Source organism: Clavispora lusitaniae (genome assembly GCF_014636115.1).
Source record: "Clavispora lusitaniae strain FDAARGOS_655 chromosome Unknown tig00002663_pilon, whole genome shotgun sequence".
NCBI lineage: Eukaryota > Fungi > Ascomycota > Pichiomycetes > Serinales > Metschnikowiaceae > Clavispora > Clavispora lusitaniae.
Genome location: NW_027093982.1, coordinates 88,096 through 112,056, shown reverse-complemented (window position 1 = coordinate 112,056; position 23,961 = coordinate 88,096). Strand labels below are relative to the sequence as shown.

The window sequence follows — 23,961 nt, the reverse complement described above, 5'->3', positions numbered from 1 at the left end:
AAAATCTAGCAGTGGATGGGAACCAAGTTGGGTAGTTTGGAATTTTCGCGATTTCTTGAGATAATTTTCGGGGATCCAGTAGGACTTTAAATGAAGAAACGACGCCTTTTGTTTTTTAAAAAACAAGATTTCAGTTCGATTGAAGAAGAATTGGCGCTAAGAATCGGTGAAATGCTAGATACTTTAAGCGATTTTGTGTGCAGTACGGTGTGAGTCCCATGCACTTCCTTTTTTGCTTTGGGTGTCTGAGCTTAACGGTTCTGGCTACACTTACGGAGAGCCTGGATTTCCAACTTGGAATCACATAAATGAAGGCCTACTTCATATTGTTTTCGAGTCTGTATTTTGTAATTATTAGTGCAATAGCATAACGAATAAATATTGCTGTATGAGGAGGAACGCCCATTTAAGCATTTGCATAAGGCGTTAGCAAGTTCAGCATACACCAACCTAGTCTATACAGTGGAATCTTATGATTGAATTCATACTATAGAGAGATCATTTTACCTACGTTGCGGATAAGATATTTTAAAATTGTGCGTTATGGGCTATTTTTCTTGCGGTGGCAGATTAAGTCGCATGTTCTGAAAAGGTGACGCCGAAAATGCCGAAAAAAAAAATGAGGCACAAGACTCACCACTTCACTTGCACAAACCACTTACGAAACCACGATTATTTGATAATACGTAAAGTAAAGGAAAACATTCGTTTGACTTATAAATAAGTGCCTAAAATCTGGCGGCATATCTTAAAGTTGGATACATTATGCAAAAGGAGCTAAATGGCAATATGCATGCACATGGGTTTCAGTACTCATTATCCAAGTTTTGATAGTCTAGGCTGTGTAGTATTCAGATTGAGCCGTGTTGATTTCTGTTTTTTCAAATTGTAAAAAGCTTTATTCTAGCAGATACTTATTGGCTCTGGTGCATAATCTTATCATTCCGCCCTCTATTGCATTCTCGTAAGTTCATCTTTTTCGATGAGGCTAAAGGGGCAATTTGTCCGTTCAGGATCGGAAGCTGATGTGGTTATTTTACCGTCTCGAGAGCTAACCGCATCTTTAAGACAGCTATTTTACATCGAGTTCAGGTAGGAGCAACAACGGTCTGCGATAAGAAAATGGAATACCTCAATTTCTGAGCGTCTTATTAATATCGCTACGTTGGCTAAAATGAGTGGTGTGTTGGCATGAAGACTTCAATAGAAAAAGCGCCATAAAAATACGTTCAAGTGCTGTCTGTTGTGGTTCGGTACTCGAACCTGAAATACTCATTGTTGCATGATAGCTTAAAGTATCCATGTGTGTATCTATTTGTTCTCTATTTCTGTTCTTCCCTATTCTATCCTCACCGTCTCTTCTTCTTTACATTCACGCTGATACCAAGGCTTCCAAGGCTTGCCCATACCAGCAGTGGCACTCGTTTAGGAAGCTTTCGCCCGTAAAGACACTGGTCCACAAGCCATATTCCTGCAATGAACTCTGCCCGATTCAATGTTCCATCCTTTCGGTAATCTACAAGGTCCCATATAGCGGCAAGAGTTTCCTGTGGAAGTCTACTGCGGCTCCATATCCGCAGCACCACCACTGCATGCATCAACTCCAGGATTTCCACGTGGTCAAGGCCGTGCAATTGTCTTACATCTCCTTCATCCACATCTGTCGATAGTGACTGGGACGAAAGCCTAGCCGCTCGTTCGGAAATTTCACGTACTGACAAAGCATCCTTTGGTACAAAACCGGCTGTCGTCGAATCATCCTCCTCGTAATTTACTCCCACAAGTCGTGTGACGACGCGGGTCAAATATACTCCTCTGTTACTCGCCCAGAGCGCTTCATATTTCTTACGCTGCAGATCTGAGACGTAGTCCAAATCGCTGTGATTTTTCCACGGTTTATCCTCATTAAATGCTTTTTTTTCCTTGCGTCGACTGGTTTTGCGCATGGTACTTTTGAGCTTGACTTGCGACAGCATAACTGGGGGACCAAGTGCTGACAACTCCACACTGCTGCGAGCCGGATCTCGCTCTCTCAGTACTTCTCTTTCAAATAGAGGCTCAGGTTCCCTCATGTTTTCTCTATCTCTCAGGGCAACCCTCTCTAACTCTTTCAGTGCTGCTCTCTCTCGCAGTATTTCGCGTTCTCTTCCACGGCGAAGATGGAATAGTCTGTGTTTGGGCCGCTCCCCAATTTCCGGGAACTGTGGGAATTCATCTGAGTCTTCATCATTCGACCCACTAGTTTCCATCGGTTCAGGTGGTTTCCGTCTGCGAGGCCGCTCCATCACATCTTCAGCAGAATGCAGTTGAAGCGAAAATGCGCCAACATTATCGCCTGTAGCCGCAGCACCACGAGCTACAGCATTGGGGGATGGCGGAATGGGAATTGGCGACGGCGCAATGCTTGTCCCTGGATTTTGGAATTGTCCACCAGGAGTCGAACCGGAGCTAGAGCCGGGAACCGAGATATGTGCAGCAGGACCGGAAGCCGGAACATTCGGGATAGGAATTGGTGCTGTCCGTTCCAGTGGGGTAAGTGTAAACCTGGGTGCATCATGCGTTGTGTCACTTGCTGTCGACAGCGCCTCAAAAGAGCCAAAGGAAGAGTTCGAAGTATTGACACCGTAAATCGTACGGCCGGCGAAATCGCCCAGTTCTGGCCCGCTAGATACCAGCCCTACCAGTACATCATCCTGAAGTTGTGCCAAAAACAGTGCACTGTCATGAAGAGCCAGCGACATTGCTCGCTTCTGATCTACAGAATTGCGAAACTCGCTGAGTGCAACAAGCGAACGACGTGCTGCATCTTTCCCCACTCCCAGCTTTGCTTTAGAATTGATTGACAGTCGCACGTGTTCTAACATACTTTGGGGTGTGGCCGGGTGGGATGACTGTGAGGAAAGTGGTCCATAAATGGAAAGGGCACCAGGCGAACGCGGTGACCGCGGAGTCAGAGCTGCAGCTGCTGCTGCCACGGGCAAGCTAAAATAATCTTCTGTACTTTTTGCGGTCCTGGGTGCTGAGTTTGTCGCAGGTGTTGATGTTGCTGGTATTTTTGCCGCTGTTTGTGTCTTTGGAGTTTGCTGAGGTGTTTGCTGTGCTTTAGGCGTTGAGTTTGGTGACCCATCTGCCTTCGTCACTAGTCCACTAGTTGTTATATGAAGATTTGGGCGTTTTGTCTGTGCTGTCAGGCCTCCTGAGGCAACTGGCCTGTTTGTAGTTGTACCCTTTTTTTCGTCATTGATGTTTGCTTTCAGAGACGGTCCTGGTCGAGCAGTTTCTGCTACAGCCTTTTGTTGCCTCAATCCACCTTCTGTCTGCAAACTCTCAGTAATTTTTGAGCTGTCTAACTTTGCTTGTTCCGCCTTGTCAATGTTGCTTAGTGGCTTTGCGTAGGCGCTGGTTGGGCGTGTTTTACTCACAGTGGAATTGGATCTGTCACCTGTTCCGCTCCTTAGACTCGCGTTGCTTGTGGATTTGTTCAATGTTTTCCCTCTGGTTGTTCTATTCTCCTTTGCTGTTGTAACGGTGTTTGGAGTCTTTGTGGTCGGCTGTGCCGCTTTTGTGATTTTAACAGACGATGACTTGGCTATAGTTTTCATTGCAGTCCTTGCCTCTGCCTTTGCTTTCCCCTTCTCCAACTCCTCTTGCCGCAGCTTTTGCGCCGTGCCTCGAAAAGCAGCCGAAGCAGCTGCTTTGGCCGAACTCATATGGTAGGAGATAATAGAAGTGTGCAGGCGATAAGCTTGATGGAGTAGTCAAATGTACTATGTGCAGTGCATATTTCCACAGCCTTGTCGATTTTCGTCATTGTTTTGCCAGTTGTATGGGAGATGTATTTGGAATTATATCTCTGTTACTAATTTCTTTGCACGGGCCACGAGAATTTTCATAAATCTCATGCGGTATTAATTTACGTTGTACGTAATTTTGGCATCGCCGTTTCTGTAGGGTTTTGGGTTGTTGATTATGATAGGCTGCTTAAAGCTTGCCTCATGTCAAATTTTAAAATTTACGAAGATTTGTGATCATGTTATTGCAATCATTTGCTTTGAAGCACGAAAGTGGCATTAATATTATGGTTTTCCTGGCACTAGCCACTTTTTTACAAGTTTAGGTTGTCTATGATAGAAATAGCACAATGATCATATTCGTGGGGTCCACATGTCTCTCATTAGGATATGAGCTACGTAGATGAAATTGGAGAGGACACAGAAACTCATTAAGATTAACGCATACTTGCCGTAGCCTAACTGCAATACTACACTTCATAAAACCATTACATCAATGAACTAACATCCCATTATCCCAATCTACTTACGTTTGCTCTTCACGGCATTGGCATTGCGGCCCCTGCCGACTTTGACTCCAGATGTACGATAGTTCGTAGAGAAAGGAGACATGTAGTTGTCAGCACTTCCACCGCCGATCCACTCTTGAAGCATTTTCTCGCTCTTCTTCCGGTGCCATGCACTGTCCTTCAATGCCTGCGCGTACTCCTTCTGGTCCTCTCTGAGAATCAATGGCTCTTGCAAGTTCTTGTGTCTGTTTTCTTTGTTGTGTTGGTATCCCCTGTTTCCTTGTTGTTTCTTTTGGTTCTTGCTGAGTGGTGATGCAATGGAATATACCTGGCCTCGCGTGATCCACTGGAAGTTTGCCTTTAAATGTGGAGTGACCTTACCTGTGGCCTCGTCAATCGAGACTGCGCACCGAAGCAAAGTATTTCCTCCACACTTAGAACAGAAATGCTTAGGCTGGCCGTCCTTCAGCATGGGCGACATGGCAAAACAAGCGTGGCATCTGTACATGTAGTTTCTTACCCGCTTGATTTGCTTTCCTGAAACATAGTTCATTAGCTTGAGCCCAATTTGCATTGTCACATTCTGGCATGCAAAATCTCCTGTGGAAAGAGCAACTGCAATCGCTTCACTTTGTTGGGTATCCTGAACCACTTCATTATTGTCCTTGAGTAACTCTTCTTGGAGATTTTCGGGCGTAATCCAGTCGCCATCGTCATCCTCCTCATTGTACTCCTGTGTAAGAGAGGATTCGGCTTCGTTGGCTGCCTCGGTATTAGATTCCACTTGTTCGATTTCTTGTGCATTTTCAGAATTATCTTCTGACTTTTCTTCTTGGTGAGCAGTTTCTTCAATGTTGGAGACGTTCTGAGCATCATCTTTCTCTTCTTCTTTTTGTTCTTCCTTCTCTGTCTCTTGCGTTTCGCTATCTTTCTTCTCTGCTCTTTGCTTGTATCTCCACTTTCTGCTCACTTTCTTCTTGCGGACCACAGTCTGAAAACCATCATCATCCTCAGGTAAAGTTTCTTCGGGTTCCTCATAAGAGTTGTACCTTCTAGGCTTATATTCTTTTGTTTCTTCTCCCGCAAGTTTTTCGCCTGGGTACTTTCTCAACTTGTCTGCTCCATTTTTCTCACATTCAAGTTCATATGCCAAAGCGATAATGTGCACATCATTCATAGACAAAACGCTGTAATCACCAGTCAACTTTGCAAATGCAGAAACAGCATCAACATACTTCTGTTTTGGTTGCCTCACTTGTAGAGCGTCGCCCCAAAGTAGAAGCTGGTTTCTGGTATGTTCATCTTTCAATTCAGCGCGGACACCAGGCGTGGTGTAAAAAACAGATGCAAACTGCTGAAGAGCAGTAGCTGGCTGTGTGATCAAAGGAGTTGCATCAAGCACAAGGGCTTCCACAGGCTTGTTCTGAGTCATTTTTTCCGTTGCAAATCTGATCAAAAATGCTCTCTACAGCGGTTTTTTTCCGCATCTCATCGGATTAGATACTGGGGAGATGTATGTGCAGGCGCTGATCATACAACGTTTCTGCCATGTTAAACATTATCAACGAAATGCTGAATCAGTGAAGTCTTGAAGCCGTAATAGATCAAAAATGACTGGCTCTACAGGCTAATACTCGGAACAAATGTGTGTTTGACGATACTTGTAATCAAATATTGCTGATTTAGACGAGCACGCTCAGTCTTTATCTACATTGTGTTCGGAAACACAAAGTCTCAAGTAACTGAAAGAACCAGACCTCCTTGAATCTTCTCCAGTTTCTAATAGTCGATATTGTTGCAGTGCACGGCTGTCCAAGTATCTTCGCGTGTGATGGTACGGTCTCCTGCAGGAGAATTGAACATTGCTGGCACATGCTTTATTGTGGAGCCACGGCCAAAGTATCACCGCATTCTTTCCATTTGCCTTCTTTAATTGACAATGGCTTCCGAAACCCAAGACAAATTCCTTTTGCACCAGTATGTATTTGAATTGAGGCAAGTCTTGACAGGGTACTAACTTTCAACAGTCTCAACTACTCCAGGTCGTCTAGAATCATTTGGATTTTAGAAGAGTTGAAGTTAAACTACGAAATCAAATACTACAAGAGAACAAAGGAGTTCCTCGCACCTAAGGAGTTGCGCGATGTTTTCCCTACTGGCACAGCTCCGATCTTGCAAGTATTCAAAGCTGGTAGAGAGGAGCCAATTACGCTTGCTGAATCTGGCCATATTATCCAGTACCTTATTCAGCACTACGATCCAGAAGGTAAATTGAGCGGTGAGACCGAAGATGAAAAGGAATTGATCGACTACTATTTGCACTTTGCTGAGGGCAGTTTGCAACCTCACTTGGTGTCAATGTTGATTGGCAAAGTGGCCGTTTCCAAAACGCCTTGGCCTCTCCAACTTCTTACTAAAACTATCACAGGAAAAATGAATGACAGCTACTACTTCAAAAGGCTCTCTACGAACCTTCGTTTGTTGGACGACAGATTGGCTAAGAAAGGTGGTGGCTACTTCGTGGGAAATAAGTTGACTGCGGCTGACATTATCTTGGACTTCCCAATCAACGAGAATATTTTTGGATCTGACACGCGGTTGGAGGGCGTCGACTTCAAAACGGAATACCCCAACTTGTACAAGTGGCACCAATTGACAACAAAGGAGCCACTTCATGTTACTGCAGTCGAGAAATCGAAGTTGTAAGTCCGCTCTCATGACGTTTTGATTCTTTTTAGTTTGCTTTTCGAGGCTAGTATCTACTGGCTAGAATCACTTATCTGCTTGTTAGAACTATTGTGTCTAGCTTGCTTTTGGCGACCCACGTATTTTTTTACTTTTCTTTTCTTCCATGTTTCATTTCGCTCTCCATGTTGAAGGCTGTGAATAGGAATTATAGGAATACTACTATCTAGCTTATAGCGAATGTGTACTAATAAATTTCTACTTTACCATGTTGGTATATTATATGCACTCCGGTGTACAAATTTCAGCCTCCGCATAATGCGATGAGATAGATACTCATATTTTACCCCTCTCGAAAGATGCCCAAGCCAAGAGGAAGAAGAGTCCAGTCAGCATTTAAGGAAAGAGTAGAAAATTCAGAGGCAACTCATGAAAATTCCATTGCTGAAACTGGTTCGGATGTTGAGATTTCATTACACGAAGATCAACCTCAAACTTCTGACAACAAGAACCAGGGAGAGTTTTCCAGCGTTTTTTACGGTTTGGTTGACTCTGCCGAAATCGACTACTTCAAGCAAGCTGAATCTACACTCAACGCTAATGTTTTTGAGAGCGACGAAGACAGAGCTGGTTTCATTAGATCCGTGTTGGAAGAGTCTAGAGGGAAAGAACTTAAGTTGGTTACCAACCAAATTTGTTCCAAGTTGATGGAACGTTTGGTTTTGTTTGCCTCAGACCGTCAACTCAAGCATATTTTCCACCAATTCTTGGGCCATTTTCCAGCGTTGGCTCACCATAAGTACTCTTCCCATGTTCTTGAAACATTGTTGGTGAGATCGGCAGCCTTGGTTGAGAAAGAAATTGTTAACGAATACCAACAAGACGAAGAAGACCAGGATGAGAATGCCGATAATGATGAAGACAATTTCGTTGCATCTACTACTATGGAATCCATGTTCCTTCAAATGTTGGACCAGCTTGAACCTTACTGGTCTTCGATGATTCAACACCAATATGCCTCTCATGTGATGCGTATCATCATTCTTATTGTTTCAGGCAAAGAACTTCCTTCTTCGACCATGGCGAACTCCGTGTTGCGTTCGAAGAAATCCAAGGTTGCGAGAAAGATGATCGAAATCAAAGACAATGAAGATTTCAACAGGGCATACCAAGTGCCATCTTCTTTCAAGGATCGTTTGAGAACTATCATTAGCGCTGTCTCTTCGCCGCTTGATACGAAATCTGCGCGAAGCTTGGCTATCCATAAAGTGGCTTCGCCTGTTCTTCAACTTATTATCCGCGTTGAAGGAATTGTCGACAAGGAGCGTTCTGTATGGCATTTGATTTTCTTGCTGGAGAAGGCTCCAAAGGATTCGCTGGAGGAGGCGTTTGTGGAATATCTCTTGTCTGACTCCGTTGGATCGCATTTCCTTGAGGCTATTATCAAAAACGATGGTGCCAGAATGAAATACATTGAAAGATTGTACAGACTATACATGAAGGACCGTGTGTTGAAATTGGCTAGAAGAGCAACTACTGGTGTTTACATCATTCAAGCATTGTTGTTGAAATTAAAGCCTGGTGAAGTGGAACATATTTTGGATGAGATTATTCCGGAATTATCATCTTTGATTTCGATTTCTGAGTCACAAAACATTGACTTAGGAAAGGCTATCATTGATGCTTCCATATCCAGATTCAACTATAGAAGGGACGAACTCATTGAGCAACTTTTCCAAAAGTTTGCGCCAAACTATAATGTGAGTGATCCAAGCGAAGACACAACGACAGAATTGTTTGAGAATGTTCTTCAACTAGCCAGCTCTACATTAGGAAACACTAGGGATGATTGGCCTACGGCAGAAGAGAGAAGAAGATCGCTTTTCTTGGAAAAATTAATGCAATACGACTATTCTTTTGTTGTCTGTGTGTGGCTAAATTGCATGGCTTTGCCCCAGGAAAGATTGATGCAAATGTGCTTTCACGGAGTGTTTTCACATGTCATTGAGCATGCATTGGTGGTAAAACCGGCGCTGGAGGGAGAACCAAAGGAAGTTCTAATCTTGCGAAAGAAATTCTTGAACTTGTTTCAGGGTAAAATCTTCGAGTTAGCTTGTAACTCCTACGGCTCGCATATTGTTGACAAGCTTTGGGATTTTACTGTCCTTTTGCCGATGTATAAAGATAGAATTGCCTCTGAGATGATGGCCCAGGCCAATAGAGTCAAGGATTCCACATATGGTAGATTAGTGTGGAAAAATTGGTCGATGGAGTTATTCGTCAGAAAGAAGTATGACTGGAAAGTCTTGGTCAAGGAGCAAGAGGAAAACTACTACGCTGAAGAAGGGACCCAGGGAGATGCTATGAAAAAGAAGAAACCCATCGAATTGAAAATGGAAGAAATCTTCAAGAAGAAGCAGTATCAAGAGGAAAGGGCCAAAAGAGAAGGCGAAGATTTGGCTGGATCCAACCAAAAAAGAATGAAGGGAAGAGGCCGCAATCGCTAAGCACATATCGATAGAATGACTAATAGATGTAAACCATTTATCTTCGGATTCACTGGATCTTAAAACATGCATGATAATCAACTCTTTAATAAATGAAATTTTGAAAGCTATAAGTACTTAAAGTTACTTGAAAATATTGGTGCTCTTTTCTGGTTTTCTTCAAACTTCAACTGATGAGCATTGGTTCATTCAGGATTGAGATAGTCTATTGGTATTTACAAGATTTATAGATGCTTTGTGATGTTATACTGGTGCAATGTTGAGTCAGGAACATCTGTTGGACTTTCAACCACAGGATCAGTACCCGATTGATTTTTAGGAAATGCGATGACATCTCGGATGCTGGCGCTACCGACTAGCATAGCACATAGTCTATCAAATCCAAGAGCAATTCCCGCATGAGGAGGGCAGCCCATGCTCAACGCTTTGAGAAGGTGACCGAATAAGTTTTCATAGTTGTTGATTTTGAGTATCGACTCGAAAATATATTTTTGAAGTTCGGGATCATGTACTCTTCGGGATCCTCCGCCAACTTCAACACCATTGATGACTAAATCATAATGTTCACCATGAACCTTGAGAGGGTCTGTCGCAAGAAGTTTATAATCTTCGCTTTTCGCCATAGTGAACGGGTGATGCGTCGCCTCCAATTGAGACATGTCATAAACAGGAAACTCCGTATCGTTAGAGTCTGAAATTTCCACAGGACTAAAAAGAGGAAAGTCAACTAACCAGGAACCCACAAACGTTGAGTTTCGGTCGTAATCTGTGGTCACCTTACCATTACGAAGTATTGGCCGATTCCATTTGTTAGGAAATTGCTCGATCGCCAACTGTCTAAACTTCCCCAAAGGAGTAGGATTCTCGTAAGGTAATTCTGCTCTAGTCGAAAAAGCCAAAATATCACCAGGCTGAAGATTAAGTGTCTTTTCCAAATCTTCGCTTGAGAAGTTCTCTGTAGGTTTTAAAACGTTTTTATCAACAAATTTCTCATACCAGGAAACAGTGTCTTCCTCGGTTCTGATAGCCAAAACTATTGGTTTTCGCTTCGGATAATTGATAGAGTCCGTGAGTGCATGTGGAACTTTGAATGGTTTCTCCGGGTCAAATGCTCCTTTCAACACACATGCCTCAACAACACCAAAGTCTTTTGTATTTTTTGTAGGTGTGAAATGCTTGGAAATGTCTAAAAAGGCTAAAGCCGAGCGCAAGTCAGGTTTATCAATTCCATATTTCAGCAATGCCTCGATGTAGGAAAGTTTGTTGAAAGCAGGCTTTGAGTGATCGTGATTCTCAAAATCCACTTCGACCATAGTACCATCGTCGTCTACCTTGTAGATCGGAAGACCACCGACTTTGTTCCAGACACTTTGGATTATATCGTCAATGACCGTGCTCACCTGGTCGGTGTGATTGACAAAACTCATTTCAAGGTCAACCTGTGTAAACTCTGGTTGTCGATCAGCCCGCAAGTCCTCGTCTCTAAAACAGCGTGCAATTTGAAAATAGCGTGTGAACCCAGAGCTCATCAATATTTGTTTATATTGCTGTGGCGACTGCGGAAGAGCATAGAATCTATCCGGGGCTCTTGTTGGTACCAAGAACTCTCTAGCACCTTCTGGCGTCGACTTGAAAAGTAGAGGAGTTTCGATCTCAACAAAGTCATGGTTTTCCACTAAGACACGCCGCACTTCATTCACAGCCTTACTACGGAGTCTCAATGTTTTCTGGTAAAATGGTGTCCGCAACTGCAAAAAACGGTATTTTGGAGGAAGTTCGCTTGGGTTCAGATGTTTCAATTTGTCAAGTCGGCCAGCCTCCACTCCCGCAGAATTTAAAGTCTGGAAGTGAGAGACTACGAGCTCAAGTTGTTTAGGAGCATCGGGCAGGTCATCTTTCCCTTTTTTCTCTTGAACATATCCTGTAACACTAACAGAATCTTCTGCACCGCTCTTTTCAAGTCGCTCAAAATACTTTTCATTCGTAACTTCTGGCGCCATGTATATCTGAATAATATCTCCGTTGGGGTCTCGGAGCTCGGCAAAACTTCTCTTTGCCATAATCCGTGGCTTCCTATTCAAATGGCCATGCACGGTAACTTGGTCTGAAGTGGGCTTTTGTAGGTCTTTGACATTGTGGGTTGCTGAAGGAAAAACAAACTTTGCCAAGGTTGTCTCCTTGGGAGGTAGACTAGCAAGGCCACGGAATGCCCTGAGAAATTTTGTGGGAGCCCGTGCAATCATAGTGGAAATCCTGAGATCAAGTGTCTTTCGAAACTCGCAGCATAAACGAGTTGAGATAGATCTTAAGTACAGTCTTGTAAAAAGAGCGTTGTCTCGGTTGAAAGTTGGAATAGGAAAGTTTGCAATACTGCCTCGACAGTATGCCTATACTCTTCTTCTAGAGTCAGAACTATCATACTGGTTGCAAGTTCATTACATAGAAAAGCACAAGAATTGCCCATATGCGATTCTTTTGGGTTTCAACACAGCTGACACTGTTTCTTCGTCTATTTTCTGTTTCACGTTCTCCTTTCTACGATTCGTTTTTGTCGTTTTTTTTCCTTCGTTCGTCTAGTAATAGGTCTATTTTCAATGTATTATTGCAGAAGGAGACGCTTTGACACTTTGCGTCGAGACGCGCGATGTCAAATCGTCAAGGGTCCTGTCTGAAGAAGGGGCATAGACAATACGGGCTTCTGTTCTTGCCCAATTCAAAGCAGCATCGTAAGACTAAAGTTTCTTCTTGTTCCTAAAGGTTTCCATACTTTAGCTTGAACTGATGGCAATATTTTCATATCTGTATATGACTTAGTCTTCTTTTTTCCCCTATTGGGACTCGGCGAAGCTGTTCCTGTACTCACCAGAAGGTTAAGTGAATGCAAATTTACGTTGGTCAAGAATTGCCCGGTTCTCATCTTTCCTTCCATTTTCGGTGCATTTCTTCCCCGTATTCCATATGATTTCACTTCTATCTTTGAAATTGCCCCAAACGCTCTGTCGGGTGGTTTTGTTTGTGGCCGCTGTGGTGGCATTCTTGGTCTTTCTCACCATGAACACGAATGACAGCATAGTTTCGGCCAGCAGCAGCTTGCGTACTGTTCTATCCAAATTCAACACATCCATATATTATGATCCCTCGTATGGCTACAAAATCGCTCCTGGTGCGGTTCTGTTTCTGTTTGTGCCCAAGAGGGGCACCAAGGATTCACCTAAGGACGTTTTGAAAGAAAACACGGCTCTTTACGAGAATGTAATGGCTCAAGAAATCGGCGAGCCCAAGGACTTCGATATAGATAGCATCCGTCCTCCGGAAAATGTCACAACATATCAAAGAGAGAATGCCACCATAGTTGCTCTTGTCCGAAACAACGAAATCAAAAAGATCCAGAGAACAATCACCCAGTTTGAAGAGAAATTCAACAAAAAATTCGGGTACCCATACACTTTCATAAATGATGAACCTTTTACAGAAAGGTTTATGGAGAAAGTAAGAGGATTTACCTCAGCTCCAGTGTCGTTTGTCCATCTCGATCCTCAGGCATGGAACAAACCCGAATGGATCGATACCGAACGTGAATGGAGAGAAATGAATCTTCTTGCTAACCAGAATGTGGCATATGCTAAGAAAGGATCGTACCACAACATGTGTCGTTTCTACTCGGGACCCTTTTTCGATGTCCCCGAAATGCGCAAGTATAGATATTACTGGCGTATTGAACCCAACGTTAAGTTTTTTACCGATGTCAACTACGATGTATTCAAATATTTGGCGGGAACAGGAAAAATATATGGCTTTACCATTAGCGTCTACGATATACATCAGACAGTGAGGACACTTTTTCCGGAAACTCTCAAGTTCCTAAACAAGGGCGATAACTACAAGTACGTCAATGAAAACGGAGCATTCCAGTGGATTACAGAAAACAAGCAGTTGCCCGAGAAGGCGATTTACACAGGCGGATACTCCACATGCCATTTCTGGTCCAACTTTGAAATGGGCGATATGAATTTCTTCAGAGATGAAGCATATAGTAGTTGGTTCAAGCACTTGGACGCTACGGGAAACTTCTATTATGAACGATGGGGTGACGCGCCCGTCCACTCTCTTGGGTTGGCATTATTCGCGGATAAGCGCAAAATTCACTGGTTTAGGGACATTGGCTATTACCATGATCCATACATGCACTGTCCTAATACGCCATCTCGTAAAGGCTGTGATGTCGGCCACTTCGGCCCAAACGAGCAAAGCTTGTCACAAAACTGTATGGCTACCTGGATTCGATACGAGATCGACGACCTTAGCTCCATATATTAGTTTCCCCCAACATAGTGGTCTTCTTCCGTTATGGCGAGTGAGATTTCAAATGGGCATTTCGAATTTGAGAGTGTCGCTGTCGTATCACTATTTTGGTTGTTATGTCTACAATAACGACAAATTGTCAGATCTCTAAAAAGGGGAATGGAACACTCAAGATAATGAGTCATAATACAGGCGCCACACATCCTGTTTCAGGCAAAATGATGAGCACCCCCGCAAGTGCATATCTTTTGGTCCCAATATGGACGGTTAGGCTTCACTCCTTCGATCTAGAGCAGCTTACAGGCTGACAACAGTTTGCTGTCCAAGTAGTTTAGTTGTCTTCTACTGAAGTCATTCATATAAGATGTCTGATGTATTATATCCTTTCCCGTAGGTTTATTATTTTGAACATCTGACTTGGTATTTAATGGAGTTTTATATGTTTGATTAATCACAAGTATAGGGTCTGTTCAGTTACGAAAACGTGTTCACGGAAAAGAGTTCGACTATTCCGCATCTGGAAATTTATTATTTCTGTTTTTGCTAAGTTTCCTTTTTTTTTTTATTTGTTGACTTCGGTATTTCTCTTACATGGTATATCTCAATAATTTGTGCTTGGACAATCTCAAAGTGTGGATGTGCGGAATTGTATAGGCAAATGAGTTGATATTAGTGGATGAAAATTAGTAATCCAACCTAAATTTCATAAAGCAATGAGTTTGAGTGTTGGTGTGGCAAGCTTATCGCGACATCTGACCCCGATGCAGCGCATATATATCGGTTTCGTTATCGAGATGAATTGGGATTGGCCATTCCGATGCCACAGTCGGAGCGGAATTGGTGTATGCAATACTGTGGAGTTCACGCATGTCGCATTTGGGTGCAAAACTGTGGTAGGCCCTATGTTAGCATTAGTAATCGACCAAGATAAGGGTGGGTATAAATAGGTTTTGGAAAATCTTTTCTCCGGTTGCTTTTTACCAGGAAAAACGAAGACACAAAAATGGCTCCTATCTCCACCGCTAAAGAAGACGCTACTGCTGATTTGGACAGTGCAATTGCCAAATTGGCCTCTTTGAAGGTTGTTGGCGCAAAAGAGTACAAGAAAGCTGTGAAAACAGGATCTAGTGCCTCTTGGGCTGAAAGATTACCTGCTCCAGCTAGGGCCAGATACGAAAAGTACGGAATTGATTTGTCTAAGGGCTATCCAAAGGTGCCAGAGATCAGCGAAATTCCAAAGTTCGTGGATGAGGCTTTTGCTCTCAGAAATGAGGAGTACCCTTACATCGAGAGGGGCAAGAACGCTGATCCAGAAAAGAAAGCTTTGTTCGGTGCAGCTAAGGAGGTCCGGAACCTTACCAAGCACATCGGAACTGAGATTGTCGGTTTGCAATTGTCTGAATTGAACGACAAGCAAAAGGATGAGTTGGCTCTTTTGATTGCCGAACGTGTGGTTGTGTTCTTCCGTGACCAGGACTTGTCTCCTCAAAAGCAGTTGGAGCTTGGTAAATACTGGGGTCAGGTTGAAGTTCATGCCCAAGTTCCAAGAGTGCCGGACACCAAGGACGGCGAGGCATTGCCTGGTATCACTGTGATCTGGCAAGACTACGCTCGTGAGTTTTTTGGACTTCCATTAACTTTCAAGAACAGCATTGGTGGAAACTCCCAATGGCACACCGATTTGGTGCACGAGTTCCAACCAGCTGGTATCACCCATCTTTACAACGACACCATTCCTGAAGTTGGTGGAGACACTGTCTGGGCTTCTGGATATGCTGCCTACGACAAGTTGTCGCCAGCTTTCCAAAAGTTCTTGGATGGCAAGACTGCCATTTACCGTTCAGCTCACCTGTACTTGGACAGAGAGAACCCATTGAATGGGCCAAAGCATATCGAGAGAGAACATCCTTTGGTTAGAACTCACCCAGCCACTGGATGGAAGTACTTGTTTGTCAACAGATCAATGACTGTTCGTATTGTTGGTTTGCAGCCAAAGGAATCTGAAGTGATTTTGGAGTACTTGTTTGGATTGTTTGAGCGTAACTTGGACATCCAGGTGAGATGGAACTGGAAATCTAAGCCAGGTTACGGTACTTCTGCAATTTGGGACAACAGAATCTCTCAGCACAACGCTGTTTGGGACCACGAAGGTTTGGAACCAAGACATGGTACTCGTGTTACTTCTTTGGCTGAAGTTCCTTACTTTGACCCATCTTCCAAGTCTCAAAGAGAAGCCTTGGGATTGTCTTTGGACTAGATTCCTCGGTGTGTTGTTGCTTTGATTATATATAATCAAATAAAAAATTGTTTCTCCTTTTAGTAGCCAATTGCATTTGGAAAGTATTAAAATTGGGTCTCCAGATTTCTTTTGCTTTACTTACTAGCATCGCTTGAGCCTATAAGTCCATTGAATCCGAAGCTCTCGAATCGAACATCACAGACGAGGTTCAACGTGACAATATTTCAGCCATTTCGAATTTATATTTTGTCGATTACTTAATACACGGTAGCTCATGTCACTTCAATATAAGTATGACATGCCCTTCGCTGACGCCTTCCTTTTACCGTGGCCAGAACAGATGAAGTGATTACTCATAAATAGAATCTCAAAGACGAACCTCCATGTGTTACAGTTACATAAAGCGGATGAGGTTCCGCCCTCCCTCTTTATTTCACTGGATACTTATCGTCTTCGTTGTTCATGGCGAATCTCCTCCACTTTTCTTCTCATCACGGTGGTAATTCTCGAGTAGATTGGGTCGTTTTTCACCTTGTCACACCAGGCACCCAATAGTGGGTATTTTCTGTATAGGTCTGTTTCACCTGAGCATTCCTTCACACCTGCCTCATTGTCGAATAAGTTCTCATAAACCGGAAAACTCAACATGATATCTGCTGCAGTGAGCTTCCCTGCAACAAAATAGCCAGTACCCTCTTCACGAAGGCGAGCGTTTAAGTATTCCAAATTTAATTTGAATTCGTGAATGTAGTAGCCATTATTTAAACCCTTAGTCACTAATTTGGCCACTGTCTTTAGTCCAATGGGTGCGACTCGCTTTGCTGTGGTATTTATTAGCATAGCCATCAATATTGGCTGGAGTGTTCCTTCTGAATAGTGGATAAAATAATCAACCATAAGTTGCTCATCCTCTCTTTTAGGTGTGAGAATAAACGATGGATCATAGTGTTTCAATAGATATTGCATAATCAACCCGGTTTCTGCTAACTGAAGATTTGGACGGCCATCAGCAAATTTGATCTCTAGAACCGGGGCCTTTCCCAAGGGGTGAACATTGAACAATTCTGCTGGACCTCTCCAAGTTTCTGGGTGGCGAAGATGAACATCAACTTCATACTCAAGCCCAAGCAACTCCAACATCCACATAATACGATGGGCTCTGGACTCATCGAGCCAGTACAAAGTGAATTTATCAGGCATTGTTAAAAAAACATCGAGATCTATCAGGGGAAGGAAGATCTTTAAATGGTACTAGCTCAACCCCTCTGGGCAAAATGAGTGCTACATGATGCTTCTTTGGGAAACTCTGTTCTCGTTATTACTACTTTAGGCAAGTGCTATTTAGTGCGCATAAGTGACCCCAGAAATTGATCTAGTATGCTGGAAAATACCATGTTCACTTATAATGCAGGTTAAACCAGAGTAAATCAAGTATTTTAAGAGTGGTGGCCAGTAGATGACCCATGGACATAGAAATTTGTATACATCTTTTACAGGTTTGAGCCAGCAAATAAACAAGAAAAAATTGCTTTGCTGTGGAATTTAACAGAGATGATGAAAGCCATGAAAAATCAATCAATTGAGGAAAACTACAAACAACCGTTGATTACAGAAGCGAGGGTTAGTGCCTTTTCCTCTTCGAGCTTTTTTGTCACAACCTGCAAACACACAGGCATACCATCAAACAATTCCGGCTTATATGCCTCTTGAACGGATCTATCCAATTCGCTCGTTGGCTTGTATGACGAATCGGGCGTATCAATGTCTTTGTCCACTTTTGTCACGGGAAACACAACCAGAGCACAATCGCAGAGATTAAAAGGACAAGTATAGTTCAACGTAGGTGGAGAAATAGGCAATACGGATGCTGAGGGCCAAACAGGGCAAATAATTCCGTCAATTGGGCTTCCGGATTTTGTTTTCTTGCTGGTGCCTGACCAGAAAGAGAGAAACTGCTGCTTTTCTTCGTACACTTTGTTGCAGAGATCCCACCACTTGTTCACCGTGATAGGATTTTGTGAATTATTTGGAACACAATCGGCGACAACTTCGACTACAGGCTCACCAGAAACTTTGCACTCTGTTAAAATTTCGTAGCCCTCATCTGCACCATAAACTTGCAGTGCCGTTAGCATGATCAGATCATGGTTGGGAATTTGAACCTCAATTACCTCGTGGCCTTGTTCTTTCAAAGCTTTGGACACCGATTCCAAAGCCCTGTCAATGTATGGATGAGGCTTCACTTTGTTGTCGTACTTCCAGAGCCCAAAAGTGAGTTTTCTTTCTTTCAATTCCGAAGTGTCTTTCCATGGAACTGCTAATACCTTCGGGTCCTGAACCCAATGTTGCGCATCCACAATAAGTTTTGTGATGAAAGAAATGTCTTCCAAGCTTTTTCCCATTGGCCCAATCACGGATGGGAATGCTTCTTGGCCACTGGCTGAGTTGGTGACATTCAAATATGAAATGCGTCCAGTCGATGGCTTAAGAGCGTAAAGTCCTTGATGAGACGACGGAATACGGATGCTCCCTCCAATATCAGTTCCAAATCCCAACGGAGAAGCATCAGCTGCTATCATTGCCCCTTCTCCTCCAGAGGAGCCACCAGAAGATAAGTTGATATTGAGCGAATTATAAGTATAGCCATAAATATTGGACATAGTTTCAGGGGCCATCATAGCCATTGGAACAGTGGTTTTCACGTAAAAAACTGCGCCTTTGCTGAATAGTTCCTGAGCTAACAAACTGGTGGTGTCTTTGGGCTTATTGAGTCGGCCAATAAATCCTATCGCAGAATCTTTCCCTGCTAAATCCACCTGGTCCTTCAAGCTTATAGGTACACCATGAAGAGGTCCAACTGTTTTACCAGTGGATGCATATATATCATCCAATTTCTTAGCTCTTGCAATGGCCTCGTCGAAAAATATCTCCGAGCAGCAGTTGACAATCTGATGAGCATATGCGGCTCTGTGACAAAAGGCGGACGTAACGGCAAGAGCGGAAAGTTTGCCCGACAGAATTTGATGCTGAAGTTGGCCCACCAGCAAGCTCGTGATGGCCACTTCCTCTTGTGGAAGAATTGAGTCTAAATACGCCTTCGTGCTCGTATAGCCGGCTTGGATCATTTTCAGCTTCAAATCAGCATCGATCCATTTCTGGGGAATCAGTTCCAACACGCTGCGTCTTTTCGCATCTGCTATTTCTTCCCAGCTCTGTGACATTGTTTGAGTTCGTTGTCTTCTCTTTTTTTTTTTTGCGTCGGTGGTGTTTTTCGGAAAAGTGCCCCGATATTTCAATACGTAAAATCCTTTATGCATAAATTGGACCCACTATCGTCGGCTTACTAAAACGGGCAAACCCTTTTGCGCGTTCTGCATGTCCATGCACTAAGAATGGCCATTCCCCAGCCGCATGCATGCACCGTTTAACTTCACCTTATCAGTCAATCTTCCTACTGTCTCGGTGACATTGCTTGCCTTATGTGTTTTGAGATAGGAAATTGCGCATTTGAAAACGCGAGTACGGATCCGTTGCGGCCGTTGGTTATCTTTCATTCCGCTTCTTATCTTATCTCCATGTATATATAACAGATGGACATCATGTGTATGCAAATGGCTATATTGTTGACAGTTTCTAATGGAACCTATTCTCAGTCAAGCTTATGGCTACGGGTTTTCTGTGGGCCTTGGTGCAGCATTTGCCCTTTTGATGTCTGTGATTACCAGAGTGCTCTCTTCATATCTTGGACAGGTGCAAAACTCTGAGCGGTTTTCCACAGCTTCCAGAAACGTCAAGTCGGGTTTGATTGCATCCAGTACTGTATCTGCCTGGACCTGGCCTGCCACACTCCTTTCATCAGGTGCCTGGAGCTATTCGCATGGCATTAGTGGCGGATTTTTGTATGGTGTTGGTGGAACAATACAAGTGACATTATTTTTGTTCTTGGCCATCCAGATCAAGCGAAAGGCCCCTTCAGCTCATACTGTGTCCGAATGTTTTTCTATCCGCTTTGGAAAGACAGGCCATTGGATGTTTTTAGCTTACTGTGTTGCAACCAACGTTTTAATTTCGTCTTTGCTTCTCTTGGGCGGGTCCCAAGGGTTCTCTGCTGCCACTGGAATGCATACCGTTGCTGCTTCCTTTCTTTTGCCTTTGGGTGTTGTGGTGTACACTGCTTTGGGTGGCTTGAAAGCCACGTTTGTGTCAGATTGGATCCACACTGTCATTATCTACGGAATGCTTCTTGCCACAGCGTACAAAGTGTACTGTTCTTCGCCACTAATTGGGTCTCCTGCAAAAATGTACGACCTCTTGGTGAAAGCTCAGAGCCTTTTTCCATCGGAAACTGGAAGCAGTTATCTTTCCTTCAAAGATAAAGATATGATGTTTTTAACCTGGACGGTGACCATTGGTGGGCTTAGTTCCGTTTTCGGCGATCCAGGCTACTCACAGAGAGCGATTGCAGCAGACCCTTCTAATGCTTTCGCTGGCTACTTGATGGGAGGAATTTGCTGGTGGGTCATTCCGTTTTCCTTGGGCTCTTCAGCTGGTTTGGCATGTCGAGCATTGTTGGACAATCCTGCTTCTGTCACTTATCCCAATCCACTAACCCCACATGAGGTTGATGCTGGCTTACCAGTGATCTATGGAATGGCTGCTGTTTTTGGTAAAAGTGGTGCTGCTGCTGGATTAGTGATGCTTTTCATGTCCGTGACCTCGGCAACTTCAGCTGAACTTATTGCTTTCTCTTCCATCACCACATACGACGTTTACAGGACGTATATCAATCCAGAAGCCAGCGGAAAAAAGTTGGTACGAGCGGCGCATGTTTCTGTTGTGACCTTTGGAATTTTTATGGCTATCTTATCTGTTGTCTTTAACTACATTGGAGTCACTGTGAGCTGGCTTTTAAGTTTCTTGGGCATCATCCTTTCGCCTGAAGTTACAGCAGTGACTTTGACGTTATTCTGGGGCAAGATGACCAAACTCTCGTTGATCGTTGCTTGTCCCTTGGGCACTTTGACCGGAGTCGCCTGCTGGATGGGTGCTACATATCATTTTGCAGATGGTGTCATTAACAGAGACACTGTGATGACAGCTCAAGCAACTTTTGTTGGTAACATCACTTCATTATTGTCCACTCCGATATACATTGCAATAATTTCCTACCTCAAGCCTGAAGGGCTGTTTGATTTGAACCTTTTAAACGACGACATCAAAATGGGTGATGATATCGACACTGAGGAAAAACAGGCTCTTATCAAAAGTCCGCTGGTGGAGAGAACCTTAAGGATCCAACTGTGGTCAAGTTTATTCATCAACTTGTTCATTGTGCTCGGGGCGTATGTGATTATTCCCACGGCACTTTACGGCAGTAATCATGATCTCAGCAAAAGCTCCTTTGTGGGATTGATTGTCGTGATGTTGATTTGGCTTGTCTTAGCTGCGGTATACATTGTTGCCACTCCTTTGTGGCAAGGAAGACACTCGATCATTCAAATCGTTCGTGTACTCTGTGGAAAAGACACTTCAGCTTTGGCCAGTGTTTCGCATCTGAGCCAGGAAAGTAGCGTCGAGGAGGTCACTGATGTGTTCCAAATTAAGAAGTAAACGGTTAATAAAGTCTTTCAAATCTATGGTTGATCAGCAACGCTTACATTCTGTATATCCTCTGATTTTTCGTTCTTCAACAGATCACGGGGGCTTCCCCGGATATTTGGTCCAAGTAGTGCCCCTTTCGTAATGGGTCCAACTCAATCAAGCGGTTCAAAGAATCGATTATTTCTGAATCGAGAAACTCTCCTCTCCCTTCGTCTTCGTTTATCAAACTCTTGATGAATATTCTTAGCTTGAGACACCAAACATTATCCGCGTTTGTGGGACTATCGTCCTTCTCTAAACCGTTAAGTTCTTCAACATCAGCTAACATGCGGTGGAGAATATCACGGTACGCCTCGCTGTTTGTGGCTTTGAGGTCATCAACAAAAAGGGTCTCGCTTAAAAGCCATTTCATATAGAGCCACACAGATGTGTCTTCAGGATCCATATACATGCCCGTTTTCACCATTTCAAGCTCCTTAAGGAGAAGATGGTGTGGGGACGAAAATAGTGCAAGCTCTTCTCTGTAATCATGTTCCAAAGTCTTCCGCTCTGGGTCCTCCGCAATGAGACTGAAAATCTTGGGGATTAGCTTGGAGCGATTATGCCATGCACTGAAGTTGGAGATATTCTTCTTTATCTTCTGCGTAGTGTATCTGAACTCGTCCAAATCAATTTTAAGGGTCGATAAAGCTTTATCAGATGGAGTTTTCGCTTCTTTTACGGCTTTACTTTCGATCTGCTGCACCACGTATCTGCGATAGTGCCATCCGTGGAAGTTTCTGCTGTCTGCTTCCAAAAGTTTCAGGACAATTCCCAATTCAAACGTCCAGTTTGCCTTTCCCAACGATTCTAGTTTCTGTAAGCACCATGTACGGTGGTTCCAGATCCAGTAGCATTTAGGGTAAAGCTTCAATTGAGCCATGACCATACGAAGATCGTCGTTAATTGCTTGGTCCACATCGATTCCTCCCTCTTCAAACAATGAAACCAAGATATGTCTGCGGAAGTTCCACACAGCATTGAATTCTGGATTGAGCGCAAGGAGTTCGGTAGTGTGCCCAAGTGTTTCGACGGTGTAGACTTTCAGTTTCTTCTCTTGTAGCACCTGTTTGGTGAGTCGACGATAATGTGCAATCTTGGCCTTATCTTTCTCAATTTTTGCTTTTCGGGCTGCCTCCGATAACAGAACCCGTTTGATTCCGTGTTGCTATCTGTTAGTAAGTCGGATTGTACATATTAGATGCCCTCTACTTACCATTGTGAATAATTGTGAGTTCGCGGAAGAAATCTGTGTACTAGAAATGGAGTACTTGGAATACGAGACTCAAAAGAAGAAGTGAGACGCACAAAACTAAGAAAAAGAAGCATTTCCTAATAATATTTATGCCCCATTCGTCGAAACAACCATGGGAGATTTTTTCTATAGCTTTATGGCAAAAACATGCAGCCATTAATTTCTTTACACTATGTACATGATTAATGTGGGTCGCATCAAGCAGCAGTGGCCTTCATTTCAATGTTTGCCATTCCGATCGGCTCAAGCTCACCCTCGTTGTAAGAAGCCTTGAAGAAGGAGTAGTTCAAGACAACATCGTCGATGTTTCTCATGGCGGGGTCTTTCGCAAAGTCGGGGTCGATGAAAAAGAAGACAGGCATGTCCACCTCTTCGCCAGCAGCTAATCTCTGTTCCTCAAAACAGAAACATTGAATTTTGTTGAAGTATGGCGCAACATGGTCCGGGGAGACAGAGTATGTCGCCATGCCAACAATGTCTTCCTTCGACATGTTTTTTGCCCTGTAAAAAACCAAAGCGGTTTCTCCAGGCACCACATAAACCTCTTTCTGCAAGGGTGTGAACTTCCAGGGAAGGATTCCGGAGGCCTGGCACGTGAAAGAGATCCTAATTCGCTTATTTGTGTTGACAGGAATGACTTTATCTGGTGTAAAGATTCGTGCATCTGTAATGGGAACTCCACCCCATCCAGTTCTCTTACAAAGATAGCGATAAAACGGAACAGCAACACATGAGAGACCCAAGAAAAACATGATAACGGCGCCCGAATAGTAACCTGCGCTTCTGTTTCTTAACTTTATCTGCTCTTCTTTCTTTTTCTGTAACGTCTCTAAATTGTTTTTGAGTCTATTGGGTGGCTGAGACTGCAACCGAAAGCTCGACGAATGAAATTTTCTTGTCACATGAAGTCTTTCTCTCTGCAATGAAAAAACGACTCTTTTCTGACAGAGTGAAAGAAAACTTCGCTCTAAACCGATTCTGAACATGGATGAACGACTATGCGAGATCAGTATACTTTACGCAGAAGCTCAAT

The 23,961-nt window shown here is 43.4% G+C and overlaps 12 protein-coding genes across 12 annotated transcripts; 5 read left to right on the top strand and 7 right to left on the bottom strand. All coding sequences in view use genetic code 12, as the record gives it.

The window, feature by feature from the left end:
* Positions 1 to 1,349: 1,349 nt before the first annotated feature.
* IRS4 (Irs4p) lies at positions 1,350 to 3,710 on the bottom strand (the record flags this gene model as incomplete). The annotated part of the gene is made up of 1 exon (XM_002617658.2): positions 1,350 to 3,710. One exon carries the CDS (start codon positions 3,708 to 3,710, stop codon positions 1,350 to 1,352), a length of 2,361 nt encoding a protein of 786 aa, XP_002617704.2.
* Positions 3,711 to 4,313: 603 nt separating this feature from the next.
* HBR3 (rRNA-binding endoribonuclease) lies at positions 4,314 to 5,732 on the bottom strand (the record flags this gene model as incomplete). The annotated part of the gene is made up of 1 exon (XM_002617659.2): positions 4,314 to 5,732. The coding sequence occupies one exon, from the start codon at positions 5,730 to 5,732 to the stop codon at positions 4,314 to 4,316; it is 1,419 nt and encodes a 472-aa protein (XP_002617705.1).
* Positions 5,733 to 6,239: 507 nt separating this feature from the next.
* FOB63_004692 (glutathione S-transferase family protein) lies at positions 6,240 to 7,006 on the top strand (the record flags this gene model as incomplete). Its single annotated transcript, XM_002617660.2, has 2 exons — positions 6,240 to 6,277; positions 6,328 to 7,006. The coding sequence occupies 2 exons, from the start codon at positions 6,240 to 6,242 to the stop codon at positions 7,004 to 7,006; spliced, it is 717 nt and encodes a 238-aa protein (XP_002617706.2).
* A 338-nt stretch (positions 7,007 to 7,344) lies between these two features.
* Positions 7,345 to 9,492, top strand: FOB63_004691 (RNA-binding RNA processing protein; the record flags this gene model as incomplete). Its single annotated transcript, XM_002617661.2, has 1 exon — positions 7,345 to 9,492. One exon carries the CDS (start codon positions 7,345 to 7,347, stop codon positions 9,490 to 9,492), a length of 2,148 nt encoding a protein of 715 aa, XP_002617707.2.
* Positions 9,493 to 9,716: 224 nt separating this feature from the next.
* Positions 9,717 to 11,735, bottom strand: FOB63_004690 (aspartate--tRNA ligase; the record flags this gene model as incomplete). Its single annotated transcript, XM_002617662.2, has 1 exon — positions 9,717 to 11,735. One exon carries the CDS (start codon positions 11,733 to 11,735, stop codon positions 9,717 to 9,719), a length of 2,019 nt encoding a protein of 672 aa, XP_002617708.2.
* Positions 11,736 to 12,450: 715 nt separating this feature from the next.
* KTR4 (putative mannosyltransferase) lies at positions 12,451 to 13,809 on the top strand (the record flags this gene model as incomplete). The annotated part of the gene is made up of 1 exon (XM_002617663.2): positions 12,451 to 13,809. The coding sequence occupies one exon, from the start codon at positions 12,451 to 12,453 to the stop codon at positions 13,807 to 13,809; it is 1,359 nt and encodes a 452-aa protein (XP_002617709.2).
* Positions 13,810 to 14,797: 988 nt separating this feature from the next.
* Positions 14,798 to 16,051, top strand: FOB63_004688 (uncharacterized protein; the record flags this gene model as incomplete). The annotated part of the gene is made up of 1 exon (XM_002617664.2): positions 14,798 to 16,051. One exon carries the CDS (start codon positions 14,798 to 14,800, stop codon positions 16,049 to 16,051), a length of 1,254 nt encoding a protein of 417 aa, XP_002617710.1.
* Positions 16,052 to 16,477: 426 nt separating this feature from the next.
* FOB63_004687 (glutathione S-transferase family protein) lies at positions 16,478 to 17,233 on the bottom strand (the record flags this gene model as incomplete). Its single annotated transcript, XM_002617665.2, has 1 exon — positions 16,478 to 17,233. The coding sequence occupies one exon, from the start codon at positions 17,231 to 17,233 to the stop codon at positions 16,478 to 16,480; it is 756 nt and encodes a 251-aa protein (XP_002617711.2).
* Positions 17,234 to 17,622: 389 nt separating this feature from the next.
* Positions 17,623 to 19,254, bottom strand: FOB63_004686 (Amidase family protein; the record flags this gene model as incomplete). The annotated part of the gene is made up of 1 exon (XM_002617666.2): positions 17,623 to 19,254. One exon carries the CDS (start codon positions 19,252 to 19,254, stop codon positions 17,623 to 17,625), a length of 1,632 nt encoding a protein of 543 aa, XP_002617712.2.
* Positions 19,255 to 19,669: 415 nt separating this feature from the next.
* FOB63_004685 (sodium:solute symporter family protein) lies at positions 19,670 to 21,643 on the top strand (the record flags this gene model as incomplete). The annotated part of the gene is made up of 1 exon (XM_002617667.2): positions 19,670 to 21,643. The coding sequence occupies one exon, from the start codon at positions 19,670 to 19,672 to the stop codon at positions 21,641 to 21,643; it is 1,974 nt and encodes a 657-aa protein (XP_002617713.2).
* A 76-nt stretch (positions 21,644 to 21,719) lies between these two features.
* On the bottom strand, positions 21,720 to 22,562 carry BET4 (Rab geranylgeranyltransferase; the record flags this gene model as incomplete). The annotated part of the gene is made up of 1 exon (XM_002617668.2): positions 21,720 to 22,562. The coding sequence occupies one exon, from the start codon at positions 22,560 to 22,562 to the stop codon at positions 21,720 to 21,722; it is 843 nt and encodes a 280-aa protein (XP_002617714.2).
* Positions 22,563 to 23,125: 563 nt separating this feature from the next.
* On the bottom strand, positions 23,126 to 23,914 carry COX11 (Cox11p; the record flags this gene model as incomplete). The annotated part of the gene is made up of 1 exon (XM_002617669.1): positions 23,126 to 23,914. The coding sequence occupies one exon, from the start codon at positions 23,912 to 23,914 to the stop codon at positions 23,126 to 23,128; it is 789 nt and encodes a 262-aa protein (XP_002617715.1).
* Positions 23,915 to 23,961: the final 47 nt, after the last annotated feature.